Below are 16,005 nucleotides of genomic sequence, written 5' to 3' on the forward strand. Positions count from 1 at the left end.
TGTCATTCTCCAGCCCCACAGCTCAAGCTGTTTGTTTTCAAATGCCCTTGAGATGTCCACCCACCAGCTCCAGCTGAGCCTCCCTCTTCGGAAGGTTTTGTGCACTGGATTTCGTCCTCCATGGAGAAAAGCTTCTGGTTCTTTTGAACAGAGGCGAGCTGGCTGGTGGGACACTGGGCTGCAAAGGAAGGAACGGGGATGAGAGTTCAAGCAGTTCCTCTCCCGCCTTGTGTTATCCTTCCTACTTTGCGAGGACCCTGATCTCCCTTCACGCATGCATTACTTAATGCTACTGTAAAACACAGGTGTTGCCAAAACCACTGCCTTTTCCCCCATTCTCTTGCAAGCTGTACTGTTATCAGCTCTGGGTTGGCTCCTTGGCTGAGCCTTCTGGGCAGTCATTCCAGTTTAACTTCCTAGAGCACAGATCCGGTGCACTCAGCAGATATGGCAGTCATTTCCCCACTTGCCTGGCAAGGCTCATCCTTGGCAGTTTCCTGGTGTCATCCCCAGTCGTGGCTGGTTTGGAGGTAGTTTTCCATCGTCTCCTGGCAAATGCTGTGACGAAAAGCGTGTCTGCTCCCTTTGCTCCGTCTAGAGTAAGATGTTAGGGCTTGGGAGGTCAAGTCTGGTTGTGTGAGGTCCCTGGAGAAGGAACTTCACCATCAGCAGGGATTTGGTACCTGACTCATTCTTAGGAGCTGATTCAGCTGCAAGAATCAAGAAGTAGTGTTGGATTGAAACTCCTGAAAGTCAGTTTTTGAGTGCTCTTTGACTGTGCAGTCAGAAGGTGCCAAGACCACAGGTGATTATTCGTTACTTAGAAACCAACCTTACGAGGTGCTGGATGCTTGTTTCTTTGGTGTTTGGAAAGGGATGCTGGAAATGGGACAGCACGGATGGACGCAGGTCCCTCCTGCGGGATGCTGGGGTCTGTTCATGTGCAGAACATGTGGACAATGACAGTGTCAGTCCTGTGAATAAAATGAGAAGGCACTGTTCACTGTGGCCCTTGATTTTTAACTGAGGCAGAGCTGACATTGATTGTCATCAACCATGAAGTCAATTACTGAATGTTGTGCAGCTTCAAGTACTGATTTCAGTGGATGTGAGTGAGTTTTGGAGTTTGGAGCCTGTCTGCTGAGTTTAAGGATGGGCGAGGTGGTGTGGTGGGTTCAGGACACCCGTGTTCGGCGGTTTAAGACTGTTGCTGTTGGATGTGTCAGCTGGTGCACTGGTGACAAGCTGATACTTCCCTCCAAGATTCAACTGTCCGCTGTGTAGAACTGTTGCTGCTCTTCTCAATGGATGTTGGGGCTCCCCTGGATTCATGCCCCAAAGTCCTGCATGTGTAATGATTGTGTGGATCAGGTCTTCTGAGGAAGGTGTTCATATACTCCATGGAAACACCAGTTCCAGCTAAGAAATACCAAAGCAGGGAACCTGTGGTTGGGAAGGCTGGTTACAATGAGTCCCCTTTTGTGTGGACACCTCTGTCCATCACATTACGGGTGGGCAAACCGAGGCACAGAGCCATCACTTGTTCAGGGACCTTCATGGGGCCAGCAGCAGCGTGGGGGCACACCCTGCCGTGGTGCCCTGAGCCTCAGCAGCAGCTGTTGGCTGCTGACCACTTTGCTTTGGCTGCCTGCTGTCCACATGGGTGCTGTGCTGAGCACAGGGGTGACAGGTTGATTTGAAGCCCACCGTGGTTCCGAGAGCAGCTTTTACCCACCTGAGCGGTAAGGAAAGGTGAACACTTTGCCATTCTCTCTAACCGAGCCAACACCTCCTCTGCCTGTCTTTGTCCTTGCAGGGGCTGTGTCATTGGACCGACTTTTCATTTCGACGTCCCCGCCCTCCACTTCGGTGATGTCTCCTTTGGTGAGTGTGCCCTGGGCTTGGGCCACGGGTTGAGAGCTCCGTGAATTACCAAAATGGAGCACTTTAACATAAGATCATCTGTCACTTGTGTTCCTCCATAGCAGCCTTCAGGGTGTTAAAGCCAGGGCTGCTGGTTGCTTAGGTGGTCTTGTGCCATCGTGAGATCAAATAGGACCAAAGGAATAGAAAGTCAGTAATTTCTGGTGTCCTCGTAGTCTGTTCAGCCCCAATCTCCCAATCCTTGGCAGCAGAATGACTGTGAAAGTCCTTGTCCCAGAAGGGCCATGGGGACAGGACTGCAGCAGAAGGGAGTTTAAGCCACGTACTGGCCTGTAGCTGCTCTGGGTAAATGTTCCTGTTGCAAGGCAAGGATACCATTTACCTGCCTGACCTTCAGTGCGAGATGTTAATTAACGCTGTGAGGGCCCCTCGTTGTCACCCACCAGGTCACATGCCCAAGCAGTAGCTCTGAATCAGTCACTGATGTCCTCGGATCATGGGCTCCTCCTTCCCCACCACAAGCCCAGCTCTGCTGACAGAGCCGGGGGCTGAGCATCCAGAGCGTCTCCATTGAATCGCAGATTCTGGTTCTCCATCTCAGTCTCACAAAAGGCTTTTTACTGAGATGATCTGCAGTTTAAATGTGAAATCAATTGTGGATTGACTGAAGGGCCATTATCATTCTGTGCCCAGGATGCCTCTGTGTTTTCAAGCTGTTCATGGACTTTTTAAGAAGACTCATTACCTTTCCTGAGCCACTTCTCCCCCTCCCTCCATCACCACTCTGCCACTTCTTTATTTTCTTTTGAATAAAACAACAAGAAACACACCAGGCAGAAATGTGGTTATGTAATAGGAGATTCATCCTCCTTAATCTCATTTCATTAATAAGGCCTTTTCAGCTGAAGGCAGCTATTGTATTTTTGCTTCTTTTAACTGTGCTGCTGACTGTTGACCTGTGTCTGGCGACTTTGGTCTTGTTTGGGACTGTGAAGTCTGTGTTTGTCCTTTTTGTGCCCCTCCTGCCTCCCTGCTGGAGTAACTGCTGGAGGTGGGCAGTGGTCACTGTTGTTGGACATGGAGAAACTCTCTGCTGTGGCTGCAGTTGGTTTTCCTCCCCGTCTGTATTCAAACGACGCTTGGTAAGCAGGCCACGGGAGATGTCTCCTTCTCGCAGAGCTGGCCAGCCAAGCCAGATGTCCACGCCAGAGCAGGTCTCTGCAGAACACCCCACCAGGTGTGGTTGTGTCACTGGTTTTCCATGAGGGAAGGCGAGTATCACAGCTAAAGTGATGTCGACCTTTGCGGGCCAGTGTGCAGTGTGGAAGCCATGTCCCATTCGTTAGGGAAGGTGGAACATGGCTCCTGCTGATTTCTGAGCAAGCATCAGGTTTGCCTCCAGTGCGGTGGGCTGGGAGTTGTCATGTGCTCAGTCTGGTAGCCCCAGACAGGAGATGCCTTAAGGATCCTGCCTAGAGAAACTGCGTTAGAGTGCTTTGCATCATGCTGTCGTTCCCAATTTCATCCTTCCTTTCTTTTACCGTAGCTTCTCCTCGATGACTTTATATACTGAAAACTGTAGGAGTGTTGGCAGAGTTCACAGGGCATTTTACGGGTTGAATTTTCAGAATAAATGGTCTGTCTGGATGGACACTCGTAAGTGCGAACTAATTGGTGCTGGTTTGGGGGCAGGTGAGAGAGCTCCTCACAGTTAGAGAGAGAGAAACTTGTGGTGTTCAGCATCGCTAAGAGTGGGCATTTCCAAGGAAGCAATCTCTGTCATCAGCGTAAAAGGGAACTTAAGTGACAATTAATTCCTTGCGTAGCTTCTCAGTTAGCTGTACTTCAGATTGAAAAGAGCTGAACTCCAAACCCAGTTTTATCATAACAGGCTATTCACACCAGAAATCACAGGACAGTTGGTGCATAAATTCATATTTGTGTCATTTTCCCAGGCTTTCCTCACACCTTGTCATGTCGCCTCACTAACACCTCCTTGGTGCCCCTGACCTTCAACCTTCGCATTCCTGGGGACGGCTTGGGAGAGCCCAGTGTCAGCAGTTCTGTTCAGATGTCAGACAACACTTGCCTACGCCGGAGAAAGGGAGCCCAACCTCGCCTCAGGCCAACCGAATTTACCATAAAGCCCCGCAGAGGGACCGTCCGCCCCCTGGGATTCCTGGACATCCAGGTATGGGAAGAGTCCGGCCATACGTGCTCGGCGGGCGGAGCTGGAGCTTCTCTGAGGGATGAGAGGGCTTTAGCACCGCTAGCTTTGAGCGTAACGCGGGTAAGATACCTGCACTAGTGTTAGGCTTTTGTTAGCTGCGTTACTCTGGGGCTTTTCTGAAGGACCACTGCTTTGTTTCCAAAATCGTAAGCTGAAGATCATGTACCATATGGTCAAGGACAGAAGCCATTCATATGTTTTTGAGAGCTGCTTTGAGCAGTTTCTTTGATTTAAAGTGGGCAGAGGAAGGATAAGGACAGAAGGTGGCTGTTAAAAAGAGAGATGTCATTGTATAAAGCAGTTTGCTTTTCTTCCCGGTCTTATTTCTCCTCTCCTGATGAGCAGAATGAGTTGTATTCACTGCGGTGATCTCCAGTGGGGACTGGAAAAGCTCTGGCAGCCATGAACTGCACAGCACCTGCTGGGCTGCATTTTGCCCTCAGCTTCCCAACGTAAAGCTGAATGTTGAAGTCAACAGATTGCCTCTGGATTTACGCTGTTGTAGTTGAGATTAAAAATTAGTCCCTTAATTTTAATACAGTGGTGAGTAGAGCATTAATCTAATGGTGCTTACGTATGCCCTGGTAAGTGCAAGGTGTATTTAACAAAGCAGATTTGTCAGAAGGCTTTTGTTACTCCCAGCAACTGTGCTCTGTACATGGACCAGCAGAAGAGTTAGGGCAAAATCCTCCCTTTCCTGCCCGTGGAACGAGAACCGGAGGACAGCACACGTGGACGATGGCTTTTGGGAGTGATGAAGTGTTTGATGCTCTTCTCTTCCCCCAGGTCACCCTGTGTTCCAACACTGTGAAGAGCTACGAGCTGGCACTGGTGGTGGACGTGTGCGGTGTTGGCAAGGCGGTGTCGGCGCTGCTCCTCACAGCCAGGTATCGGCGCTTTCCTTGCAGCTCGTCGTCTCTCCTCGTGCATCCAGCACCACGCTGCCTTGCACGTGGTTTGCTGGCTGCATCTCCAAATGACAAGTGTTGCTTAATGAGCTAGTTCTGCCCAGCTAGGTGTGAGACCAGCAGTGTTCTGAAAGCAGCACCTGTGCTCCGCGGACAGGCATGGCCCTGAGCCTTTTTCTAAGGGGAACAGTAATTATATTCATTATGGGCCTGTTTTTTGGTGCTTGAGGTGTAATAAATTTCCAAAGGGCCATCTTTCCTCCTTCCTGCAAGTGGTGGGCTTGTGCTGGGTTGCAACCAAACTACAACATTCATTTGGGCCGCAGTGAGCAGCCTGCTGAGAGCTGGTGTCTGGGTCAGTTAACGAAGGTGCATGCGAATGGGAAAGGGGCTTATGGCAGGACTGGTGAGGGAAAGCTCAAAGCACGATCTTATGAAGGGGAAAATAGTCCTTGATGTGGAAGGTGAGCTCAGGTTTCTCTGCTTCCCTCTGGTTCTTTTGAGCATTAATGTTCTCAGACTGAAGCCAAAAGTTGTTCTTGCTGCAGCCAGGTTCAATGCTGTTGTGCTGCAGTGGGTGTCGGTTTAATTACAAGAGGGATGAGTTCACTGTGCTGTTCCCTCTCCCAGGCAGAGTCATCCAGTCAGTGCCTGGGCTGCAGTTTTGTAAAACAAGTGCAAATGGGGACAGACAGTGCATGGAGCCGTGGGGGTGCAGGAGCTGGGAGAGGGTGATCCCCCACTGCCTAAGGCAGGGGGTGGCTTGTGCCCTCCCTCGCTGGGGCAAAGGGCTGAGTTCTCAGGCAGGGCAACAGCGGTGTGGGAGAGGAGGGAGTCGTTTTCACTGAGACACTGGAGTCTTGTGCTCTTTGCGCCTTGGTGAGCGCTGGTCCTCGGTGGGAAGGCTCCCCCAGAGCTCACGCCTTGCTGGGACTGTTGGGAGGGTCCTTGCAAGCCTCCTGGGGCAAAGAGCGGGCAGAGCTGATCAGGCAGCTCTGGGACAGGGCACTATGTGCTACCTGGGCACTTGGCGAGGCTGAGTCCCAGGGTTTTGCCCCACCTTTACAGGAGGTGGTTGAGTCAGAAGAAGTTAAAGGCGATTTATCACTGTAGGGGTATTAAGTGTCTATTTGACAAATGTGTTATGCTCTATTTCACACTACTTGGGGAGTAAACGACCTCTACATTCTCTCGGTATCTCTAATTCCCTCTTGGTCATCTCTTTGCCTAGATGCGTGGTTCCTCCACTGCGAGCGCTCAACCCCGTCGTGATGTTTGGACGGTGCTTTCTAAAATTCCCCTATCAGCAGATGCTGACCCTTGTGAACGACAGCGATCTTCCAGGCTGCTACAGGGTTCTCCCTCAGGTTTGGCATTGCATCCACCTCCTGCCCTCAGATGTTATCAAGGGGTTTATCAGGGAAAAAAAGGGTTTTGGATAAGACCTTGCTGGTTTATATTCAAACCTAAAGGTTGCTGAGAAGAGGAAGCTACCTGAATATAAACTTCAGGAAGCAGTTAAATAGGAACCTACCTGAATATAAACTTCAGGAAGCAGTTTAAACTCTGTAGGAAGCAGTTTGTATTCTAGTCTTTGGGGTGCTTTCATGCAGGAGAACGTAGAGGGTTGTGAAAAGCTGCTTCAAGGAGGCTGCCAGCACAGGAGTGGGTGTTTGTGGGTGCAGCAGCTTTTGGCCCCCCTGAGGACGCTAAGCCCATACAAGTCTTGCATCTTGCTTTGTACCTTTCTGCTTTCTCCTGGGGATTTTTGAAAATGTGTGTGAATTGCCATTGTGTAGATGTTGAGGAGTTCAAAGTTTCCTCAAAGGTCACTCCTGTGTGTTGCATTTGACTCTGTCCCTTACAGGAACACAAGGAGGACGCTTCTGTGTGGTACTCCAGCCCCGTGCCGTGGGGGATTGTCCAGCCTCGCGGCTCAGTGGAGGTCCCATTGACCCTGGAGGCCCAGGTGACAGGAAAGCAGGACACTGTTGCTCATGTTGCAGTGTTTGGGAGTGAAGAATCCCCTCTGGTGAGTTCCAGGGGACGTGGGCCTTTGTGCGACTCATCTTGGTGGGCTGTGAAGCGTAAGGCAGGGTTGCTAATTCCGGGGATCCTTCCCGGGAAAGCAAGAACTTGTAATATATGCTGGTGTGGACAAGGAAAGAAGGGGTTTGTGGCATACGCAACAGCTAATGCCTGTGAAACAAAGAGCTTCACTCCACAGTCAGAACTGAGTATAACTGTTCAGCAGGGATTCTTTATTCGCAGCTGGGCAGCGCTGGGGATCGCTCCACCATGAGTGCCACACTTACTAACAAAACTCTCTGACTAATATACACAAAAAGCATACACATGCATCAGCTTCCTAGAAAAGACAGTCTTGTGCTAATGGGTTCTTAGAATTCATTTACATAGTCTGAGCGTGCGTAGTAAAAATAGAGTGAGGGTCTTCTCCCCCCCTTGGTGGTCCACATCATCTTCCTCACACTGTCTGCTAGCTGAACTTTAGGTTTCCCATGTCCGTACATGGTCATGGAGTGACCTCATCCCTCCTTCGGCTCCTGTTTGTTTTGAGGGGGTTGGTTTAAACCAGCTTCCAGTCGCTTTTCTTGACACTGGCGTCTTCTCAGGCGCTTGTCTTGCATTTTTAGGTCCCTGTTATCAGGGATGTACTCAGGGAGTTTGCCAGACTGTGCAAGGCCTGTTTTATCTCCACTAGACAAGGAGTTACAGGTTTCAAGATGTTTTACAAGTGGGTAAGATGTCAGAGGGTAGGTAGGAAAAGAGTATAAATGAAATTATATACATTGCAGTAAAATACGAGAAAAATAAAAGCTAGTGAAACACAAGTGATGGTTAACGTTAAAACTAAACGTCCTACTTTACTGGTTTCTATACATTAACAAGGTCAGGAGGTCTTGTAATTTCAAGTATACTTGCAGCCACTTCCCTTCACCTAGAGAAGAGGAAGGATGTATCATCCTAGGTGGTAATCTAAGTGTCTGACACAGCATTTAATTACGGTAGGTCAGACGGGATAAGAAGGCCAGTCTGAAGCCCAGAACAACCCCTGGGTCTCGTACTCTGCTGTGCTGTTAGATGAACATCACTGGTGCTTCGTTAGGCCTTTTGTTCAGGAGCACGCAGGGACGTCCCTGAATCCTGATAAAGCAAGCGCTGTGTGAGAGGCCATGCTGAAAGTCAGGCCCATCACTCTGAGAAACATCCATCATACCTCTTTGCCAAGAGCCCCAGCCAAAGACTCATGAGTCTCCGCACCGCTTGCACCTGGAGCACAGAGACTCTTTTTTCTACTAAGTTTGGAAATGGATGAGGCAAAGCATTCCTGGACTAAAGCCTCCTGAAAGATGATGTTCACATTCAGGCATACACAACAGCAGCAATGACAACAAAATGTAGGCAAGAGAATGTTGTCTGTAGTGTCCTGGCTTCATCTAGCTGAAATCGAGAACAAATATAGTTAATTAAACTTTAATTTAAAATGATATCAACTTTTGAAGCAGCTGTTTCAAAACGTCTTCTCCTCTCTCTGGGCATGAAAGAGGATGTCAGAGGGTTCCTGGGAACCTTAAGCTTTCTGTAACAAAGAAAGGCTGACATTTTGAAAGTAGTTACAGGGATTTAGACTTTTAATAAAACAAGTGGAAATGATGCTGCTAAATCTCCTGAATGCCTCCTGAATGTTTTTAATGATGTGAGGAGGTGGTTTAGCCAAGGGATCCACATTCCTCCTCCAATAGTCTGTGCCAGTTCTGCAAGAACAGAACTTTTGGGTCTCAGACTGTCAAAAGAAAACAATACTGCTTGAATGATGTAATTAATAATTAATGCCCATTATCCACATAATACCAGGAATACACGTATGTGCAAATCAGAGGCGACTAACTTGCGTGATCTCTACTCTAAAGGGCCTGCTTTGCCTCTGACTTGTGCTGGCTTTCACAGGTGTAGCTTTGGGACTAAAGTCACTGTCCAAGTGTGCTGTGCAGCAGCAGAAGTCAGGGAGGGTGGTCTGGGGCAAGACTGAGCAGTAAAAGGAGTGGGAGCAGGCACAAGGTAGAGGAAGGAGAGTTAACAGTGTGGAGGAGGTGTGAAAAACCAAACACGGGAAACAGGATTTCTTTATCCCCTGATAACGGGAGCTTGTGGCTTTCAGATGGGATCAGTCCAGATCCCACACTTGCTCCAGGCCTTCTGTTTCGGTTTTACAACACTGAAAAAACTTCAAACAGCCATAATTATCCCCCAGTCTAGGAGTACCCTTAGAGCTGTCTAATCATTTTAAACTTTCTCTGTTGTTTTTTTTTGATCTTTCCTACCCTCTTTCTGGAGCAGAAAATCCATTTAGTGAGCACTGGAGAAGGACCAGTTGTCTATGTGCATCCAAGTAAGATAAATTTTGGCAGTATCCAAGTTATACAAGATGCTTCCCGAACTCTCCGCCTCTCCAATCAGAGTGTCATCCCTGCATCCTTCAGGGCAAAGATGGTAAGTATCTGTGGGGCTATTTTCTAACAAAAATGACTGTCAAGCAACCTGTGACTTGATTTTTATATGCAACATTTGCATACCACTGTATGATTGAGAAAGCAACGTATTCCATCCCAATGCAGCAAGAGGAGCCTGGCTCTGGGGGCAGTTTTAGCTGGGGGACCCCTCAGTAAAACAGAGAATTTGCATAGATGTTTGAGCAGAAATGAGTCTGGATCATTTTTGCAAGTTCTCCCTTTATTTTGTGGAAGGTATCTATCTCTAAGCGTCATGTGTTTGGAGCTCTGAGACCAAGAGAACGCTGTGGCCCTTTGCTCCTGAAAGGGCATGGGTTTCCGCACGGTTTCCCTATTAGATCTGCATTTGCTTTCTGTCGAACTGCTGTTAATGATAGAGACTAGGGTGTGAGGTCTGTCCTCAAACTGCTCGCAGTGAGGTGAGTTTCACACCTCCTGGGGGTCAAACCAGCTGGGTTGTTGCACAAGAATGTACATGTAAGGGTCGTGTACCTACGGTGGACTCTGTCGCATTGCAGAGCACCTCTGGAGACTGGCTGCAGAAAAAGGCTCTTTAATTCATGGAGGCTGCGTAGTGTGAGAAGCTGCATAGCCAAGGGAGGTTGGGTTGCTGCCTGGCAGGGGGAGCAGGGCTGATGCAGCCAGGACAGGCTCGTGTGCTGAGGCTGGGTGGGGTGTGCTCCCCACTGGAGGGGGGATCTGTGAGGGGCTTGAAAACGGGTTCAGAGGAGGTTTGTTCTTCTCCATGCTAGGTGGGTCAGACTTCTGGGGCTGGTTAGCCCAGACCTGGCACTGTGGACTTGGTGTTGTGGATGGAGCATCAGGCAGTGTGTGAGAGTACAGGCTCAGCCTCCTGGGCCAAGGAGGGGGCTGAATTTCCCTCGTGCTGCTTTTCCGGCTGTTTGGGGGATAAATGTAACCTCAAAGTGGGGGATTCCCAGGGCAGCTTGCTTTGATTCCACAATGAAAACCTGCTTTCCATCTCTGCAGAGAGCAAGCCACCTGGGGTGGGTGGTATTGGTGTGTGAATGATGGGGTTTGTGTGCTCATACCAGGCACTGACCTGCAGAGCTGCTCAGGCACTGCTGTCCCGGTCCCTCCCTCCCCGGGCAGCTTGCGGTATACCCAGGGGGCTCACAGGGTATATCGGTCTCTGCATTGCCCCATAACTTTAGTCCTTCCTTTTCCTGCACCCCACAAGAGACCAGGGTCCGTGGTTTCCATGCTAAGTTAGTGTTTGGCTTGTCTTACAGGCTGACAAATGCTCGCGCTGGAGGATTGAACCCAGTGAAGGAGTGATTCCCCCCGAGACAGAGGTGTCTGTGTCTGTCATAGCGAACTTGGATGACACGGAGAAATTCAAGGATGAGGTGAACCTGTTCATAGAGAACAGCCACACCTACGTTATCCCCGTCCGGGCTGTTGGCATTGGCACCACGATTGTCACTGACAAACCCTTTGCGCCGGAGCTCAACTTGGGACCCCACTTCAGGTAGGGGATCTCTCAGCATCCGCTTCTGCCGTGGGCTCAGCAAGAAGGAGTTTTGCTGTAGTCCTTCAGGCTAGTTGTTCTTCAGTGCTCAAGGTCCTGGCTCTGTTTTCCTGAAGCCACAGGGCTTCCTTTAGAAACCTTCTATGGCCATTTGAAAGTTGTTAGATACCCTCAAAAGCCACCAAAATAGAAACCAGCTGTTAAATTGTCACTGACTTGTCTTTAGTTATAATACATATATTTCCTCACTTTTTCAAATAAAGATTTGGAGGAAAACAGCAGGTCCTGGAAGCCTCTGGGTGGAAAATGCTACATTACAAGTATAAACATACTTCCCTTTGCGATAATGTTGCTTGTTTTTCCCTTCACTATGGAGTATCATCTCGCAACAGCGGAAAACCTTGGTGGTAGCTTGTTAGCAGGTCCTTGACTAAATTAATGGTGCTGTTTTGTTTGCCCTCTGCCTGCAGTCCTGGAGGAGCAGCAGAATTTCTTTGCCCCGTACCATCCCTCAGTTTGCTCGCCTTCCCCATCTCCCCTGCCAGGCTGCTCTTTATTAGACACAGTCGCTCTTTCCTCGTTTCTCCCACCTTTCCTCGGTGTCACTGCCACAGCGGCAGCCTGAGGCGCGGGCAGGCGAGGGTGGCTGCAGGACCAGCTCTGAAAGGGAGAGGAGGAGAAGTCCACTGAGTTTGGGTGGGATAAATGGAAAGTGTAATTAAAGAGCTTAGCTCAAAGGAGGGGATTCACTGGTCCTAACGCCTGTGTCTGAAACCAGGCGTGTTCCCGTAAATGGGAGACAAATAAGCCTTTTCAGAGTGCTGCCTGCCTTGTGTGGGAGAGCTCTTGGGACAGGAAGAATAGTCTTCTCGAGGTGTGTGTTCCTTTCCCTGGCTGCAAAGAGGGTCCACGGTGGTCCAATACCTAAATTTTGAGGTAGAAAGAGCAGGTTGATCCTACTCTTTAGGATAGACTTTGGGGGTTCAAATACACATGCACAAGCCACCTACATAAGCAGGGACATTGCAGGGAGGTTGGCGCTTGTCCAGCGTGTCCTGTGCTCTGTGCAGCCACAAATTGGCTACCCAACGGAGCGGACAATGTCAGTGTGATTTGTGTCATCGTCCTCTGCCCCCCTTCCCGTCTTGGTCTGCAGACTCTGGAGTTGTTGCCATTGCTGTCGGCTGCAGAGCTGCCGCCAGGTGAGCTGAGATGGGACCCAGGTAACATCTCAGATGAGTTGGGCTTTCCCAGAGCCACAAATTCTGCATCCACCCAGAGCTTCTCCAGGCTTTCATCTGTGCTGTCCGCCACATAAACCATTTCACACTAAGCTTGTACGCATCATGTTTTGACAGTCTGTTTCAAAGACTGGTTTGTTCTACACTCTCAGGTCTGTATTTAGCTGCTTGTGGCAGACATGCATTTTGTAAGCCGTGTATTCTGTCCTTTTCAAAAAAAACCAGTAACTGTTCCAGGAACAATTCATGTCCTGGTCATGCTCAGATTTATAGAGGGTAAAATAATTACTCCAGACTAGCCTGCAGTTAGTGTTTCTTTACATGAAGAAATCAATTTCCATTGAATATTCATCTTGGTTTATATCTAGCTCTCGTTATTCATCTCTCGTTGTTGCTCTGTCCCCTCGGCAGCCAGACCTGGTCTTGCTGCCATGTTTGTATTGGGGAAACTTCTGTTGATCCTATGTTCTCACAGTGCATTTATCTTCCTAAACCACAAAACCAGCTGCACTGTTCAGGCAAAGGATGACATGTTGGGGGGTGATGAGGGTTGGATGCTCCCTAAGGGATGGGGGGTGAGGGGATAACGTGGGTGCCAGGGCAGGGGCCCCGCCAGCGAGGCAAGGGGTGCCCAGGTTACTGGAGGGTCTCTAGGCTGGTGATGCTCTGTCTGCAGCAGCTGAGATGATGATCTTCATGCAGCTCTTCCTTGCTGTACGCAAACAGAGCAGCTGCTGGATGCTGATAAACTTAGGGGCAACCAAGGTCTGGCTTTTGCTGAAGCTTTGAGCTAGGTCAGCCTTTTTGGAGGTGCTTTTATTGCTGAGTGTGCAGTCAGATAACGCCATCAGGGTGCTGAAGCTGGGTGAGCACTGGGAGATAGCAGCTCCCATGACATTTTCCATCTCTTTTTCTCTTCCAGCCTGGATCCCTGCTGTTACCACTTCAAGATAACAAACAAAGGACGGCGCACCCGTTGGCTCTACTGGTCAACAGAAGGTTTTGGCCAGTTTCACCAGCGCGATCGTGTCCCTGCTGTCAGCACCACCAAGGGCCAAGGTTCCTCCCAGAGCCCCAGACCTGCCTGCCCTGTGTTTAAGGTTCAACCGCAGAGGGTGGAGCTGATGCCGGGCAAGACTATGGAGATGGTGCTGGAAGGCTTCTCCAGCACTCCCCAGGTGAGGTCCCCTCCGAGGGCTGAGCCTTCCCCATCAGGAGCAAGTGCTTTCAAGAGCCACAAGTTACCATGGCAGCACCAGCTGCTTTCCTCCCTGGCCACCATCAGCTCCTAAGGCTTTTTCATGTTTCCATGGCTACCGTAAACCCAACCTGCTGATACCAAAACACGGGCTGAAGGAAACATTGCTAATTCAGGGGCAAATGGCAGGTTACAAGGTGTCATGTGCTGAGGCAGAAAGGAAGGGCAGAGAAAATAAGTTACACTTAGACTAGGAGCACAGGCAGAAAGTAAATAAAAAAGTGCAAAGTAATGTATCTGGGGGAAGCAGTGAGTAAAACAAAACACCTGTGAAGGGAGGGAGTGTCTGGGAGTAGCATCATTTTTCCTCTGTAGACAAACATGGGCAGAGGGCTTGTCTAGGACTGAGTCCTGGAGCAGAAAAATGAACAGTGTGTCAGCTGTAGCGATCGGGGTGATGTTCATCCATGTGGGAAACTGTTCGCAGGGATCATTATAATTGACAGCTTGGCCTTTGTCAATATTTCCATAACAGCTTGCCCCAGTCTCTCAGCCAGTCCCGGGGTCCCAAGGGCAGGCAGGTCTCGCAGCACCCTTGGATGGCAGCTCAGAGGGGGAGATTTCAGCAGGATCACTGGGTGTTCTCCTCCCTGGACCCTTCTTTCCAGGGAAATCCAACTCTGCAGAGAAGCTGCCAGCTAACCCTGGTGTACATTCCCTTTCTCCAAGACCGCTGACCACAGATATTTAGGTGAATGTGGAATAAATCTGCATCAAGCTCCTGCTGATACTTGTGTTTTGAAAGGTGTTTGAAAGGATTGCCTTGGTGGTAGCTTGAGGAATACTCGATTACTCACCTAGCTGACTGCGATGGGACTGTCCCTGTGCAGTTCGTTTTGCTGAAACGGGGAAAAGGTACCAGAAAGGAAATAAAGTGACCAGGGTGCAGGTGAGGCTGTCTTGCCTGGAAAGCCGAAAGGGGATCTGTGAGCTGAGCTGTGGCTACCTGCCTCCTGCAGTCAAAGCCAAGACCCTGGGAGTGGGCTTTCCACCTTCCTCGGGTCTTGAGAACTTAATACTCTTGAGGTTGGTCAGAAGCCCAACTCCCTGCATTGCACACGCAACATGGATGATTTTGAGTCTGTAGACTCCGAGGAGGAGTTGGGTTGTGGTGTTGTATCAGAGGGAAGAGTGAGAAGTGAAGGGAGGAATTTGGGGAACTGAAACCATGAGAAATCAGGAAAAAGTCTTAAGTGTAAGAACATCCAGCTTAAGCAGAGGGTTTTCATGTGAACTGCAAGACATCTCTTTCCTGGGGAGGTTTCTTTTAAAACCAGCTCTAGGAGGGCACAGTACCTGCTAGGAATGAGTGGCCCCCTCTTTACCTGAAGGCCGTCTGGCTATTTGGGTTTTTCCCATGGATCCTGTCCACTAAGCTTCCAAGGGAGGGTTTGCTAGCATTGGCCCTTCTATCACCTGTTTTCCTTAATATAGTTGTATTACTATTTTTTTTTTAAATCAGTTCCTACAGCTTTCTATAAGTATTATGCTTGGCAGTGGTACAAATCAGAACAGTAATCATTTGGGGCAGGGACTATTACAACTGTAGGCAGCACATGACTCACAAGGGCTTTTTGTGGATAGTGGGGTGTAGCATTACGGACGTTTGAGAGCAGAATAGATGGGATGCAGCATAAAAAGAAAAGGGGACTGCTGAGGAGCCCAGTGGCTGTAACTTGATGGCGGTAATACGGTCTCTGGCTGGGTGGGTAGCAAATGCAGTGCGTTTTCGGGACGCCCTGCTGGCCCCCGCTGAGTGACGGGTGACTCCTCCGTGCAGGTGGTAAAGGAGCGGCTGCTGTGCCACGCCGTCGTGGGGAGCAAGGCAGGGAAGGCACAGATAAAGCAAGTGGATGTCACGTGCGAGTTCATTGCTCCCGTCCTGCAGATGTCCTCCAGAGAAATCACTTTCCGGGTGGAGAAGGTAAGTCTCTGGATTTCATCCTGGCATTGAAGAGCATGGCTGATGACTGAAAGCCTGGTGGGGGCGTGTGCTTGTGTTCAAAGGAGGAAGTTAAATGGCTTCTCCAAGTCCGTGGGACTTTGACTATTGAGCTGAGCTGGACCAAGATTTTGCCATTAACACTGAGATCAATATTTCGCTCCTCTGGGATTGGGAGCAGTCCCACCAGCTGTATTCTGCCTTCATGATGTGGAGACAGAATTGAGCTGCTGAGCCAAGGGCACAGGGCGAGATGTGTGGGACCCACGAGAACAGCGTGGGCCTTGCACAGCCACCTCGTGTGCTGGGGCTGCAGGTGGGCGAGCAGAGGGCTGCAGCTGAGCGATGCTAAACCCCCTCCTCACCCGTCCTGAGGTGCTTCATAAAGTAAGTGAAGATGTTTTTAGAGATGGGACTGGTGTTTAACTTCACCCAAGTAAAACTGAGATAACAGCTGCTCTGCCGAGGGGGATCATGGCTACTTCTAGAGAGACACCAGTTCCTGTACTCGGTGTGAA

General features: G+C 49.7%; 1 protein-coding gene across 1 annotated transcript in view; it reads left to right on the forward strand.

Annotated features, from left to right (window-relative positions):
* The window catches only part of LOC141925511 (hydrocephalus-inducing protein homolog), an 89,721-nt gene that overhangs the window by 42,204 nt on the left and 31,512 nt on the right, over positions 1-16,005 (forward strand). The window contains 9 exon segments of the mRNA XM_074829952.1: positions 1,817-1,884; positions 3,840-4,075; positions 4,901-5,001; positions 6,254-6,389; positions 6,890-7,054; positions 9,382-9,534; positions 10,808-11,046; positions 13,210-13,465; positions 15,326-15,469. Coding sequence (XP_074686053.1) covers positions 1,817-1,884; positions 3,840-4,075; positions 4,901-5,001; positions 6,254-6,389; positions 6,890-7,054; positions 9,382-9,534; positions 10,808-11,046; positions 13,210-13,465; positions 15,326-15,469 — 1,498 coding nt within the window.

The sequence above is a fragment of the Strix aluco genome, chromosome 6 (genome assembly GCF_031877795.1).
Source record: "Strix aluco isolate bStrAlu1 chromosome 6, bStrAlu1.hap1, whole genome shotgun sequence".
Taxonomy (NCBI): Eukaryota; Metazoa; Chordata; class Aves; order Strigiformes; family Strigidae; genus Strix; species Strix aluco.